Source organism: Centroberyx affinis, unplaced genomic scaffold (genome assembly GCF_046629955.1).
Source record: "Centroberyx affinis isolate AG114_WGS23_722 - 3 ecotype Tasmania unplaced genomic scaffold, CSIRO-AGI_Caff_v1 ptg002503l_1, whole genome shotgun sequence".
Lineage (NCBI taxonomy): Eukaryota > Metazoa > Chordata > Actinopteri > Beryciformes > Berycidae > Centroberyx > Centroberyx affinis.
The window spans coordinates 79,296-94,941 of NW_027280725.1; the positions used below are offsets into that span (position 1 = coordinate 79,296).

A 15,646-nucleotide genomic window follows, 5' to 3' on the forward strand; every position below is an offset into this window, starting at 1 on the left:
TGTGTTTGTAGTGGCTATTGGGGCTTCTCTGTGTCTGTGATGTGTTTCACTGGCTGCTGCATTGCAGAGAAAGGCGACATTGATCTGATCAGAGAGAGCTGCAGTGAGTCAGAGCGCCTGAGGAATAGTGCAACTGACAGATACACAGAGAGACCCCATTAAGGGCACACGGTTGTCTAAAATGTGACCCAGCATGAAAAAAACAGACACATTGTGGGAGATTGGTTTTTGTGTTTTGGTTTTTCTAATTGATTTATTTGCATTCAGAGGTTTAGATTGGCATGATACAATAATAGGAGTAAATTAATTATTTGAATTATTAAATATGATTAATTATAGAATCAAAAAAAGTACATTTTGATCAAAGTTTTTCTGATTTAAAATGGCTTCTGTAAAGTTAATTGACCCCCATATATTTTAACTGAGAGACTTTGTAGCAAATGACAAGAAGCATAGATGATTTGATAATGTACTTGAAAATTAGCACTGTGCCTTACATATACAGAAGAGAAACGCTCACTGCTCTTCAGTAACAGAGTACACAATACAGAACATTTTGGCATTGACAGTGTCACCTTGCAGCTTGAGATCTAGGTTGGGGCCGGGATGGCAGGCAATCTGCTGCATGTGGGTCTACTATTGTAACCTGAACACGAAGTAGAACATTTTAATCAGTTGTAGGAGTAATTATACGAGGGACACTTGAATGTGTGTGTGTGTGTGTGTGTGCGTGTGTGTGTGTGTGTGTGTGTGCTGGAGGCTATCTTGGAGGAGTACAAATGTCCCCAGAAGGATAGTCAACATAGGAAAATCGTCAAGTATAACACAAGGATGGGAATGTGTGTGTACGTGTCTGTGGGTGTGAGTCTGAGTGTATGCTTGTACGTGTGTGTGTGTGTGTGTGTGTGTTCTCCCTATGGCCCACCCATGACCCTGTAGCCTGTCTGTCCTCCATGTATTTTAATCTATCATCACTCCTCTCAATGCCATCCCTTATGCCCTGCCTCATTCTTCATCGCTGTCTGTCTCTCTGAATTCATCTCTCTCTCTCTCTCCTCCTCCTCCTCCTGTCCCGATGTGTTTCTCAACCTCGCTCTATCTTTCTCTCTTCTCACTTTCCTTCTTGCTCTCTCTACTTTTGTCTCTCTGAACTCCTCTCGCACTCTCTCTCTCGCTCTCACGCCTCCATCTACCCCCTCTTACTCCCTGCTCTTTTTCTCTGCGTCTGTATTCATGTTGTTCGCTGTTTCTCATGGCTTGTTTCTCTCCATCTCTCTCTCACTCTTCCCCTATCTCTCTCTCTCTCTCTCTCTCTCTCTCTCTCTCTCTCTCTCTCTCTCTCTCTCTCTCTCTCTCTCTCTCTCTGTTGTCTGTCTGTCTCTCCACCACCCCCAGCAGCAGATGACAGGCGGCCTCGTAGTGTCGAATGGAGCGCATTTAAGATCTGAGGGTCTCTTGGCCTCGCAAAAGAGAGAGCGCCAACACTACACACCAAGAGTAATGACTGCCACTTAAAACTGTATAACGCTCCCTTTATTTCTTCCTCCGGTCTCCCGTCTGTTTCTCCCCGTATGTCTCTCACCCGATGTCACCGCTCCTCACCTCTCCTCTCCCTCCCCACTCCTGCTTCACACTGGCACTCTCTCACCCACTGATTTCTCTCCCTCTTTTGCCCCCCCCCCCCCAACGCTTCTCGTTGTCTCTCTCTTTCATGTCTTTCTTCCCACTGCCCTCTTTGCCTTCCTCCCTCCCTCCCTCCCTTCTCCTCTTTTGTTTGTTTGACGTTCACTTTTCCTTTATAATGATCTCACTCCTTTTCTTGTGTCTCTTCTCATCCTAACCTCTGTTGTTTTCCTTCCCTCTCCTTTTCTCGCCCTTCCTTGATTCTCTTATGCCCTTCTCTTCCTTTTCAATTCCCTCTCTCTCCATGGCATTCCCTCTTTCCTTTTCTTTTCCCTAGCTCCCTCTGTCTACCTTCTGCTCACACATCCTTTTTCTCTTCTGCTGCATTTACAATATACAACTCCTTATTCCTGTATTACCTTTCTCTTTCCAGTGTGTTTTCAATTTAGAATACCTTTGCTTTCTAGTTATTTTTCATTTCTCTTCCTCTCTATCCATCTCCGTGCCACTAGTGCCCTGTCTTATCGTCTCCGCTTTCCGCCTTCTCTTTTCTCCTCTCTCCTCTTTCCATCACCCCATCTCTTCCATCCATCTGCCTGGTACAAAGAGTGATGGAGCAGAAGAGAGGAGAGGAGAGGAGGATGATGGAGGAGAGGACAGTGGAGATGTGGAGTAGTTGTGATGGATGAGTACAGACTGAGGCATTAAGATGACACAATAAGCGCTGGTTGTACATAAATGCAGTTAAGAAATATCCCCCCTGACAAACACAGTTAAGAAATGTTCCCCTGACAAATACACACATTACAAATAACAGCTGTGGACGTATACTGCCACAGCAAGCGCAACTTCATCATTCTCCATTCTATTGCAATTCTTCGCTTTCCCCTGACAGCAAATCTTGCTTGTGCAGACATTTTGTGGAGGCCATTTTGCCTCCAAACAACAAGCACACGATTCACAAACATGTTTGTACAAAAGAAAACTTAAACTGATTTAACAAAAGTAAAAAATAAAGACATTTTAAAGAAGACTTATTAAATGTATTTCTTAATTATTGTCTTATAAACTCACCATTTTCTAACGAACATTTTAAGAACTTTTTGCAACTTAAGAAAGAAATTAATATCTACTTATGTCACCCTTTATATGACAGCAATTTTTTTCATTATTTAAAAATAATCATTCCCAACCATTGTGGGCCATTTTATTGTGTCTATTTGCATAACTTTTTGGATTTCAATAGCAATGGGGCAAGAAGCCAGAACAGTCATTACATTTCCTAAACTTGAAATAAGTACATAAGACATAACACTAATTACAAGTTCTTATCTAAGAATAAGTACAAGCCTCAGCATCAAAACTTTCAATTAAAACCTCTGTTAAACTAGTAGTTTTACCAATGAATTATAAACCTTGCCCCTCTTCCATTCTTCATTCAAATTGTCATGCTATAAAGTCAGGAAAAAGCAAGACATTTCAATCTTTACTTTTAAGAGTTCCGTTTATTTATATATACAGTATTGTGCAAAAGTCTTAGGCACCCAAGAGTTTTTATATAAATTGTGTCTTAGATGTTTATGCATTTTTTTCCTGCATTAGTGTGTCAGCAGATTGCTCTTTATAGTACATTTTTTGATATTTAGAAACTTTTCATTTAATTATTTTTGAAAGCATCTTCGCTTTACTTTTTTTCTTTTACATGGGCCTAAGACTTTTGCACAGTACTGTATATTTTTTTCTTTTCCTTTAGGAAGAAGCATAGCTCAAATAATTATTTCCTCAGAACTTTCTGTAAATCAGGCCTGTAGCAAGAGATCGGGTTGAGTTCAATTAGGGACCAAAAGAGCAGAAGTTAAAGACACTGTGTAACTGCTGTACAAGTACAAGTTGAGTACAAGAGTTGTCCCTAGACATGAGTAAAACCAGTCTTTTGCATTTGCTAGGCCTCTGTTTATTTTCTACACAACATTAAATGTGTTGAAAATAAATGACTTGTAGTTCTTTAGGTTAGTTCTGTTCTAGTCTTCTAGAGCGCTGATGTCTTAACTAAATATCCTTTTGTCAAAACCTGATGTTCTGAATGTTCTATTCTAGATCACTGATGTTCTGTGTGTCCCTTTTAACCCCCCCCCCCCCCCCCTCCCCCTTTTCTAAATGCTCCCTTATAGAACACAGACGATGTCCTTGTTGTTTTAGAACCCTGTTGTGTCATTGTACTTGATGCCCATTTCTGAAACATACAGTAATGTTTTAAAGACCCCATGAAATGGCATCTTTACTTCCTGGATTTGACGCATTTCCTGTAGAAAGGATATTGGGGTGGGACATAATGCTTTTGAATGGATCATTCAAAAGTCTAAACCAATGGAATATGAGTCAGGGAGAGAAAGGCAATTTTATTTGATGGGAGGGTTGCAGATGGGCGGGACTGTTCAACAGTCTGATGGTTTTATTGGTTAGACATGTTAGAAATTAGATAGTTAGAAATTTATGGCTACTAGTGCAGCATGAGGTCACCATTAAAGATACTGTGTTTTCCAGGAAGTAAAATACTTGGGAGTTAATTTCATGGGGACTTTAAATGCTCTACTTCCAAAACGCTGATGTTCTTGGTCTCCTGTTTTCTAGAACCCTGATGTCGTCGTTCTGAGGGGCAGACACACAAAGTGGACGTCACCACCGTGGACAGCTGGTGAAAACCCTGAAGAACTAAGGCCCTTGCCCCCCTTCCCCCTCCTCCCCCTGTCTTCTGTTTACTGTACCCATCACTTTATTTCCATGACTACCATGGGGTCATAGACCTGTACTGTCTGGTTCAGCCAGTTGTTATGCTAACCGGTTAACCTGGTTCTCTTGTCTGGACTGGATGACTATATCAAGATCTGGTGTCTGTTTGGCTATTGACTGGCCAGTTGCTGCAGGATCCGGCTGCCCATGTGATCATTTTAATCAGTATTATGGAACTGCACTCGCTAAATGCTGAATTATCTACTTTAAAACATCTGTATCAGTGTGGAAATTGATACAGTGTGGCTAGATAATAAAAAAAAAGGCATCTGGATATGTCTCGACATAAATATGGACAGAAAATATGAGTTAACTTATGACCATATGGAGTAGCATCGACATGCATGGACAGATAATAAATTAAATGGATAAAAAACAGATGGACAGACAATGAAATCGCTGAACAGTAAAAAAAAAATGGATGAATAGATAATAAAACTCAACCTGGATATACTATAGGATGGATTATCAAAACAGGTAATAAAATCAATAAATAAAGCATCTGGATGGGTCTGGTTTTGGATATGAACATATGTTACACACATTAACTGCAAAGACATCTCAGTCTTTCTGGATCAGCAACCAAACGTAAAGGACTCTGAACATGGCTGGCTCTAAATGGCTCTGCTCTACTAATCCCTGTGGAATAATACAATTCTTCTTGAGCTGAGCTGAACTGTGCTGATCTTAGCTGAATTGAGCCAGACATACCCGGACTGAACTGGAACTGGAACCGATTCAGAACTGGAAGTAAACCTCTGAACTGATCTGGTTTGACCTGGACAGAACTGGACAGGACTGGATCCAGCAGATCCTGGGTTAGAGTTGGAGACTGGACACAGAATCGGATTGCTGCAGCTGGATTAGGACGGTCTGGTGTGGACTAAACTGGACTAGACTAGACTAGACTAGACAGATCTGTTATCTATTGGCCTAGTCTGTACACACATCTACTGGTGTATCTACTGCTCTTGACTGGATTGGACTGGTGTGGTCAGGATCTTGTGGACCTTTACCAGCTTCTGTCTCATCTCTCCAGGCCTACTTAAACAGGTGAGTAATCTGCATATTAGCCTATTAACCTAACCAAACGAGCAGCCAAATGAGAAGCTCTCTCTCACCCAAAGACCCAGGCTCATTAATTATTGTGCCATATGGTAACCCACAGGCAGTCACCTTGGCCCTCCACCAATTTTGGGTCCTGCCCCAAAGCTTAAGACACACTTACGTTCACCAGTCTCCCCTCTTGGCATGAGCGGCCTAACCTAATAAGGGCCCCGGTCTAACGAGCGCCACCTAATTGCTGTCATCTAGACAATTAGAGAGCCACCCTGGCTAAACGATCTGCCTCATTACTACTCCATTGACAATATCACAGCAGGAGGCAGGCAATTTTGTCTTGCTTTCTTATGTCTTTGTGAGTCATTCTCTCTCTCTCTCTCTCTCTCTCTCTCTCTCTCTCTCTCTCCCTCTCTCTCTCTCCCCCTTTGTTTCTCTATCTCTCACCATGTGTCACTCTCTCTGTGTTGGTCTCTTGTTTTGTCTGACCTGCCTGGGGCAGTGACACAATACTAGTGTAAAATATAATAGGCCGGTAAGGGAGATGGTTAGGTGCTAACTCACAGCCTGAGGGATGGACCTTGCCTCTACAAGAGGGGTCAGCTTCACTTTTCAGTGTCTCTTTAGTCATGGAAATAGACAGAATTCAATACATCCCATACCCAAACTGGGGGGATTAATTTCAAAATGTAATTTCAGATTGACTGCAGATTACTGCAATACACTGTATTTTTAATCAGGATCTGTTAAATAATCAAACTTCAGTAATGTAACCTGATTACTGTTAACCATTTTTCAATCATTGTCCAGTATTAATGGAAACATTAATAAAACAACGTTTCATTTGTTAAATGGGTATCCATGATCTCACAGTGTGCCTTTTAACCCATCAGACATGTTCTGAGTAATTCAAGTATTTCCAAATCTTTTCAGAGTGACAGTTTGAGGCTGCATCATATAGAAATGGAAACGACTGATATACTGTTCGCAGACTAAGAGTAGAGAGTAACTAAGTACAGTTATTCAAGTTTGTATTTAAGTACATTTTGCTTGTACTTTACATGAGTATTTCCATTGTAGAAGACTACACTTTACTTTTACTCCTCTTACTTTCAGTTTGGTCAGAGAGAACTGATCAAATCTGACACATGCATAAACACCCACACACAAACTGTAGAAGGATGTCTTTTGGATGGGGAAGGAGGGAGAGGACGAGGAGGAGGAGGACAAGGGAGGATGATACAGGGAGGCAGAGGTAATCAGGGTATAGCCAGAGGTAATCAGCCTGAGATTTGCCCTGATGGAACTGGACAATTCTGGCATACAAGCTCTCGGTGGTTATGTTTTGTATCCCCAAATCATCAGCATAATCATAAATGTTCTACATAAATCTCCTATCTACAATATTTTCTGTAACTGTCAAATATGACTAATGTGTCTAATGTGTGGGATGTGTGTATAAAAGGCTGCCTCACCTTGGGACCAAGCCATGTCAAATGGAGCTTGTACTGCAAAATGTCAATGGCAAAATCCATCTTTTTTTTTTTTTTCTGAATTCCAGTCAAGTATGATTCATGAGGTTCTAAAGTTAATGCAGGACACTGATAAAAATCAACACTCACAATTATTCAAGACTTTTTTCCACATCCATCAAAGGTTGCTGGGCATCAAACTCATGTTTAAAACAGGATGTCACAGCCTTTGTGAATGTCAAGTGTATCAGTCAATATATGCCCTAAATCAGCTTTTTCAACTATGGGCTGGGGCCCAAAAAGGTTGTATGCCTGTTTTTGTGGGGTCTCCACATTAAAAGAATATTAGTATTAGTTAGTTAGTAGTGTTAGTATTAGCCCCCATTACAATGTAAGATAGATAGATGTATTTCTTGGTCCTTTCAGAAATTTGTTGTGTGCCTTACAGCAATCGTCAGACAACTACAATGACAACTACAACTATGTTCTCCACGATGACACTAAATCCCAAGCAAAAAAATGTCAAAACTCCTGCCCCAAGTAAAAATAATTTACAAATATACAAACAAATTGGCAAGGAAAAACAATACATCACCCTCGTCAGAGAGCCCCGTCATCACTGGACACAAGCACAAAATTCTATTCTGCTAGCATCAAATTGGTAAAATGCAATTTTCAGTGTTTCGTTGCTTGGAAATTATGGAAACATACAGTGATTTCTGTTGTGTTTGGATTAGAGAGCAAACCATTTTTTTTTAACAAGGGACAGGTAGAAAGCTATTATAGAATGTTGCAAATACCTCCAACAAACTGTCTCCAGTTTTTATTTACATTTTAATAACAAAGTGATACGAGCACTTTCATTGTGCATTCAGTGAGTGCAATGATGATGAAAACAAATCATTCTACCTTTTTGGCCCTGTAGATAGAAACAGGAATAGAATCAGAATGGGAACTTGTGTGTGGTATCACAGTAATCTCCTTTGGTACAACTAAGACTGTGTGTGTGTGTGTGTGTGTGTGTGTGTGTGTGTGTGTGTGTGTGTGTGTGTGTGTGTCAAGGAAGTGGACAAGATGCTCAAATAAACAATCGCATGCCAGCTAGGACAGGGAAGGGAAATGTTTGTTCATGTAAACAGCTTCTGGTGTCTGACAATTGCAATCACATTTATATTGTTCTGAGAGGACACACAAGTACACACACACACACACACATGCACACACACACACACTCACACACAATGTAAAACAAATACACAAACTAGAAGCATTGTATAAAAATAGATCCCGTATGAAAAGGGGCTCTGTAAAGTGCACAACGTCACAGAGTGCACTCAGTTGTGTTCAAGTGTTAAAGGAGAATACCGGTGTATCTTAGATGTCGGTGATGTCACATGATTAGGGTTTACGGTTAAGTCTGTTTTCTGTGTGAGGGAGAGAGTTGTTCTCATTCACAAAACTGAGTCGATGGACCCTAGGAATAAAATATTGAGTAATAAATTGAGTGATATTCCCTATAAAGCAAGCTCATTGGCCGGTGGGTAGGTGATCTGAACGGATAGAGGTAATCCATATATTTTACCCTGAACTCCCGCAGCCATTTATATTATGCTTCATCATCACAAAACAGTGACATATTGTGTTGCACTGGTGGGATGAGGAGGAACAACAGGGATGGAAGAATTGGTAGAAAGGGCACTTACACTTGGTACATTACTGTGATTTCCTTTGGTAAAATCCATATGGTTGCCATGGAATTTTAATGATTTTATTGTGGAAATGAGGATCATTTCATGAGGGAACAGTCGTGATTCCTAGAAAGTTGAAATGCCTAACACAATTGGCGCTGTAAACCCAGCAACATAATGCCTTTTTTACCAGCTCTGAGTCTTTTGCACCAAACCAATGATTATTTCCATGACAACATTCTTCAACATCTTATTGCTGCCTCTATAAGTGCACCAGCTAAATTTCCACTCAAGAAAGTTACAATTCGGAAGCCCCCTGCTTCATTCTCTGCTCTGGAGGCAAGGCAGTGACATTGTGTAGGCATTGTGTAGCCATTGTAACTGTGACACTGTAAGAATGGTGTAACAATGGAATTACTCCTGTACTATTGCCCTGCCACTGAGAGATTTGTTCAGGAAAGTTGAATTTTGCTGCCTTTTCAGCCTCCCAAACCCACTGGGAATGATCTGGAAATCAGTTAATTGATGATGCGAACCAGTTAATTGACACAAGTTTTATGTTACAGCATGGTTATTTAGTTCTACGTGACAGCATGTGAGTTGTAGTATGGCGGGGTTTCACTTGATGTGACAGCTTCCATCTGTGGCCATTTTGCAGCAGCCATTATGAGTCCCTCTGAGCATCCATTTGGGTTATTTCATTTAGTGAGACTAAATTGGGAAGGTGAAAAAAAGAAAAAACATAGAGTGCAGTTGTTATTCCAATGCTAATGTAGGGTAGATGTTGTGTTCACTGTATGTGGGCTGATAGGCCATGCTATGACTTCAGTTTAAGCAGCATCACACATCTGGTGGCTGATACAGCATGTGGCTATGCATTCATTCCGGGATTGGGATAATACTGTCTGATCTCTCTCTCTCTCTATCTCTCTATCTCTCTCTCTCTCTCTCTCACACACTCACTCACAGAGACACACACACACGCACGCACACATACACATACACACACAGACATTAGTGGAGTAGAGAAATATTGTAATATGGAGATAAGACCCATACATAAGTCTTCTCAGAACACACACACACACTCACACACACACAGACCTAGAAATGACCCTGGGTTGTCTGGCGCATCACTGTTTGATCAGGCTCTCATTACAACTGATTTCACACTAGTTCCCCACTGTGTGTGAGAGAGAGCGAGAAAAAGAAAAAAGAGAAAGTGTATGTGCATTCATGCGTGTGTTCATGCATTAGACACTCTATATGCATATAGAAAGCAAGTGTCTCCCTACTGTATTTATTTGTTTGTGTGTTTGTGTGTGTGTGTGTGTGTGCACTCCAATGCAGTCTAACCCCTGGTGATGTAACACCAGTGTCCTACATGAGCATGACAAGGTGAACAGTGCCTGCGGTAAGGAGGAGAAGAGAGAGAGAGACACAAGGAAGGAGGGAACAGAGAGAGGAAGGCCAGGAGGAGCAAGAGAGGGGGAAAGAGGATAGATTGAGGGAGCGGGGGGTGGGGGGCTGAGAGAGGGAGGGAGGAAGAGAAGGAGACAGGAAGGGATGCACAAAGGAAGGGAAAGGAGAAGAACAGGGAAAAAAGATAAAAGGAAAGAGGAAGCACAGAGAGGATAGGAAGAGGGGATGGAGGGATGGATGAACAGAAGGAACAGATGTAAAGGGAGTCAGATGTGACCGGAATTGGTGAGAATACGGTGAAAACAGATAACGAGGGGGAGAAAGAGATAGAGAAGAAGAGGGGCAAAGAGATAATTTACAGTTTGCATTCATGTGTTTGTTGGTATAGTTTAGGTTGAGATGTATTGGTGTTCTATTTTGTATGCATGCTTCGGCAATGCAAAAGCAAGTAAATACTAAACGTCAGCCCCCACGAATGATGCAGAGTTGCTGTCGGGCAATAAGTAGAACATTACCTCATGTTTCTTGATTGATGTACAGACAGTTGACATCATTCCCCTCTGATTCATCAAAATCCGATCAGCAACATCTGATATATTTTGTGACGTACAGACAATGAAACAAAAGTTGCAGTGCCCCCCTTTAGAGCGATCAGTGTAATTGCTCCAGAACGGAGCAATGACACACATCATTCCCCGAAGTTTCATCAAAACTCAATCAGTGATATCCAAGATACTGTGCGTGACGGACGGGCGGACAGACAGATGGACCGAGGGCCGATCCGTAGTCCCTCCCCCCGATTTCATGGTGGGGGGACAATGATCTTATCATGCCAGTAAAGTTCCTTGAAATGGAATTGATTGAGAGGAAGAAGAGAAAGATGGGAGAGAGGGGTTATAGGCGATAAAGAGCTTTATAGGAAATGACAGGAGGAGAAGTGAAAGGGACATGGCCATAAAGGGAGGAGGAGAAGAATGAAGGGGATAAGTGATAAGAGGAGAGCAGGAGAATAGAAGAAAAGGAAGAGAGAAGGAATACGGGGGGAAACATGAGGAGAAAAATGAGTGGGATGTGTGGAGGATTACTCAGTGTGTGTTCAGCTCCAGCTGTATTGGGCTGTGAGGTGTCTTTGGCCCCTCACAAAGACAACACGGTAGTATGAATAATAGATGACACAACAGGCTACACACACACACACACACACACACACACACACAAGGCATGCTTATTTTTGTCTGCATGTGCATGTTTTATTGTGTAACTCCCTTTACCCTTTTCAGTGGCTGGAAAAGAATATCTTGACAATGAGGCAGATGATGTGCTCGGTTTAACAAATAAGCAAACACACACACACATACACACACACACACACACACACACAGAGGGAGATGTTCTTGGAAAGATCCTCTGACCTCAAATTCATATTCTTCCCATAGGACATGTGTATGTATGTGCGTCCTTTGAAAACAATATGATCTTACTGCACGTGTCTTTCAACGTGAGTGCGTGTCTCTCTTTCTGTATACGTACTGTATGTGTCTCTTTACGTATGTGTGTGTCTGTTTGCACATCTGTGCTTGTGTATGTCTGTGTGTGCCGGTTTCAAGTTGTTTGTGTGTTTGTGTAAGTACATGCATGTTTGTGTATGTGTCTGCGAGATATTCAGTGGGTGTGTATCTGTCTCTACTAAGGGTTGCACTGAAAAGTTGACAGCATTTCTGCTAGTCGCCTACACAGGAAAAATGTCTGCAAAGCTGTGAATAGTAAACTACCCTAGACTTAAGAGTACTTAGAAAATGTAGTTTTCTGAGAAATATTTAGCAATCAAATAATTTTCAATACTGTATTAATTTTGAAAGCCACTGTTTTGTATGCCAGCAAAAGTGCGAGTGCCATTGAGATTTGTGCTGCTTGAAATCTCAGTTTTCCAATGTCACATTGTGAAGGCCAGTATAACGCAGCCTCTTCAGTTAATGAAAATAACTGCCGCAGATTTGTGTATCCAATGGTATTCTACAGCACACTTATTTTGTCAAATGGACTGGTTTTGGAATATGAATTTCAGAACAAAGAACATGAAGAGTGGCGCTTCTAATTTTCTCATAGACCCCCACTATGAAACTTTGCTGTAGCCTACCAGTGCATTTACATTGATCTCAATATATTTGCTCCATTTCTCAACAGCCAAAACGATAGTTAAGTATTGTAACTCTAGTTCTATGATCACAGGCAGAGCCCTCTAACGGGCTCTACTGGCTTAGCCACTCATCTAGTCGCCTCAGCGCACTGAAATTTGCATGCACGTGCTCAGCCAATCAGGATGAGCCTATACACCCTCTATGGGGCCTCGCACTATAAATGGCGAGTGGCCCCTCATTCAGCATCTACTAAGTCTTCAGCAACTCGTGGAGCGGCAGAGCGAGCTGTTAGAGGGCTCCGCCTGTGATCATAGAACTAGAGTTACAATACTTAACTATCGTTCTATTTCATCCAGGCTTCGCCCTCTAACGGGCTCTAATGGCTAAGGGGGTGAAGCCCGATGACTTCACTCCCTGCCGAGACATTAACACCAACAACATGTTGTGTCATAGCCTGGATTGACTGTAACAATGCAATAGCTCAGCCAGATATGGTTCCGCTCACACCATGTCTATAGAATGGGGGGCGTGAAAAACCACCGCTACACTTAATCATGTTGACAAACAGTAAGGTGTATCGCTGGCCAACCCAGTGACCGGTCTCCATCGAGCTTCAACACAAGAGACTCAGGCCTAGTAGGTCATTTCTTCACAGGTCTCGTGTACCAGTACTGAGTACAGAACCGGAGAAAGACCCAGACACATCTAACAGATAGAACCTGGTGAATGGACAGGGCGTCGACCCGGATGCAGCTGTGCAGATCTTCTCCTGCCTTCGACGCAGCCACATTCCGTGTTGAGTGCAGGAGGGTCCCTACCTGCCAGCACATAAGCCTGTGATATTCCCTCACAGGGCCAGTGGGCAAGTCTCTGCTTTGACAGGGGCTTGCCAGCCACACTGTCTGCATAGCACACAAAAAGCTGTTGTGTGCGCCTCACCGTGGCTGTGCGTTCCACATAACATGCCAACGCACGCACGGGGCATAAACGGTGCAACCTCTCCTCTCTCTCCTTACCATGAGAAGGAGGATAGAAAGCCTCCAGCTGAATCGTCCTAGACTGAAAATAACTATTTCTTGGGTGCAAAAGACGGATTCTGTCTGAGTGCGGCGCCACTCAGGTCCCCACTTATCTGTGATGGACCGAAAGAGCGCACAAGTCACTCACTCTCTTAGCTGAGGTCAAAGCAAGCAGCAGAGCCGTCTTGACCGACAGCAGCTTAAGAGAAGTCTGCCTAATCGGTTCAAAAGGCTCCTTAGACAGACCCTCCAAGACCAAAGGCAGTTCCCAGTGGGGGGCAGTGGAACGCACCACTGGGCGTTTTCTCCTAGCCCCCTGCAAAAAACATTTGAGCATGTGGGGGTGGCCAAAAACCGACCTCTCTCCAAACCCCTCATGGCAGGAAGAGATTGCCGACGCATACACTTTAATAGTGGAGTGCGCCAACCCCTTTCCAGCACGCACTGGAGGAAAGAGAGAACAGATCCAGTTGAACATTTCAAAGGAACAATGTTCCGCTCCCCGCACCATTTCTGAAAGCCCAACCATTTAGCCTTGTAGCTATCAATGGTGGATTGAGCCCTCGCGCCCTGGATGGTCTGCACCACATCCGCAGCCAGTGCAGCCTGCATCAGTCTGTCCCTCTCAGGAACCAAATCCTGAGAGGCTGTCCCAGGCTGGGCATTGCGCGTATCGCTCCATTCGCCTGAGACAATGCCCCCCAAAACTGGGGAACTGTCCAGGGCGGAGCCACCAGCAGCTGTCTCATCTCCACGTACCACGGTGCCGTTGTGCGGTCCGGGGCCACCAGAATGAGCGACAGTCTCTCCACTCTCACTCTCGCCAGCAGGGGAGGAATGAGACGGAGGGGAGGAAAAGCATATAGCAGCTTTCCTGGCCATGGCGCGTGTCCGAACGCATCCACCCCCAATGGGGGAGCGTCTCGGGGAAACAGAGAGAACCACAGGAGACAGTGGGCGTTCTGCCGGGTGGCAAACAGGTCCACTTCCGCCCTCCCGAATTGGGACCAAATCTGGTCCACTATGTCGGAATGTAATCTCCATTCGTCCTCCAGGGGCCCGCCCCTTGACATGCGGTCAGCCCCCGTGTTCTCCAGGCCTGGAATATGCAGCGCCTTGAGAGAATGGAGGTGCTCTGTGCGCCACAGGTTCTCGGCAGCCTTCAACAACGGTGCGGATCGCACTCCGCCCTGTCTGTTGATGTAGGCCACCGTCGGTGGCCTACATCAACGGTTGTCGGTCCTCACTAGCACATCCTTCCCCTGTAACAGAGGCAGGAAGTGCTGTAGGACCAGGATGACTGCAGTCAACTCTAGTAGGTTGATGTGCTGGTTTGTCCCTGAAGGCCACACACCACTGACTGATTGCCCCAGGCAGGTTCCCCCCCCAACCCGCCAGGCAGGCGTCTGTGAACACCGACACATAGGAGGTCACTCTCCCCAGTGGTGTTCCCTCCTCCAGTATTTGGGGGGTCCCCCAATATGCCAGGTCCTCCCTGGCTGTTGGGGGGATGGTTACCATGTGACGTTTGTTATGTCGTAGATCCAAACGCAATCTGGTAAACCATCTCTGAAGGCGTCTCATATGGAGCAGCCTCAGTGGAACCACGGAGTGAGCCGCTGCCATGAGACCCAGGAGCCGCATGACGGTCAAAGCCGTCACTGTTCCCGCCCTGTCTCGCCTGCCAAACCGCCTCCAACACCTCAACACACTCCAACGCCTGTTGGCTTGTTATGGGTGCGCTCTTTTTTCATTTGATGGCAAAACCTAACCTGGTTAAGTGCTGCACAAATTGCACTGTGTGGAAAATAGCCCATTCTTTCGAGCAGGCCATGAGAATCAGGTCATCTACATAAAAGAAGACCCGTATTTCCTGGCAGCGCAGGGGTGCGAGCGCCGTGTCAACACACTTCGAAAAAGTGCGGGGGGCCAGGGAGTAGCCGAACGGTAGTCTGTTGTACTCGTAAGCTACCCCTTGAATGGCAAAACGCAGGAATTTCCTGTGTCTCGGCACCACTGAGACATGAAAGTAAGCATCTTTCAAATCCACTGTGGTGAACCAATCGCCCGGCTGTACCAATTCCAGCATCTTTTTTTACAGTAAGCATGCGAAATGGTCTCTGGGTGATGCATGTGAGCAGACAGAGATCCAGAATTGGTCTCATATCTCTGGTTTTCTTGGGAACCAGGAAATAACCGGAATAGAGACCTCTATCTCTGTCTTCCTGGGGAACCACAGAAACTGCTCCCTTCTGGAGTAGTTCCTGTATCTCCCTGGAGAGGGCGCTCATACCTTCCTGAGAAGTTATGATCGACTCTCTCACTCCTGTGAATGGGGGCGGTACGCAATGGACTGAACTGGAGTGAATAGCCCAGTCGTAACGTCCTGTCCATCCATTCTGTCAACACACACTGGGTTCGCCACTCCTGATAAA

The 15,646-nt window shown here is 44.1% G+C and overlaps 1 protein-coding gene and 1 pseudogene across 1 annotated transcript in view; one reads left to right on the forward strand and one right to left on the reverse strand.

Annotated features, from left to right (window-relative positions):
• Nucleotides 1–1,448, forward strand: part of LOC139656640 (leucine-rich repeat and fibronectin type III domain-containing protein 1-like protein) — a 73,147-nt gene extending 71,699 nt beyond the window's left edge. The window contains exon 8 of the mRNA XM_071534233.1: nucleotides 1,396–1,448. Within this exon, the coding sequence (XP_071390334.1) occupies nucleotides 1,396–1,448 (53 nt within the window). The remainder of the gene's footprint in view (nucleotides 1–1,395) is intronic.
• A 12,374-nt stretch (nucleotides 1,449–13,822) lies between these two features.
• On the reverse strand, nucleotides 13,823–14,855 carry LOC139656639 (uncharacterized; annotated as a pseudogene).
• Between the last annotated feature and the right edge of the window lie 791 nt (nucleotides 14,856–15,646).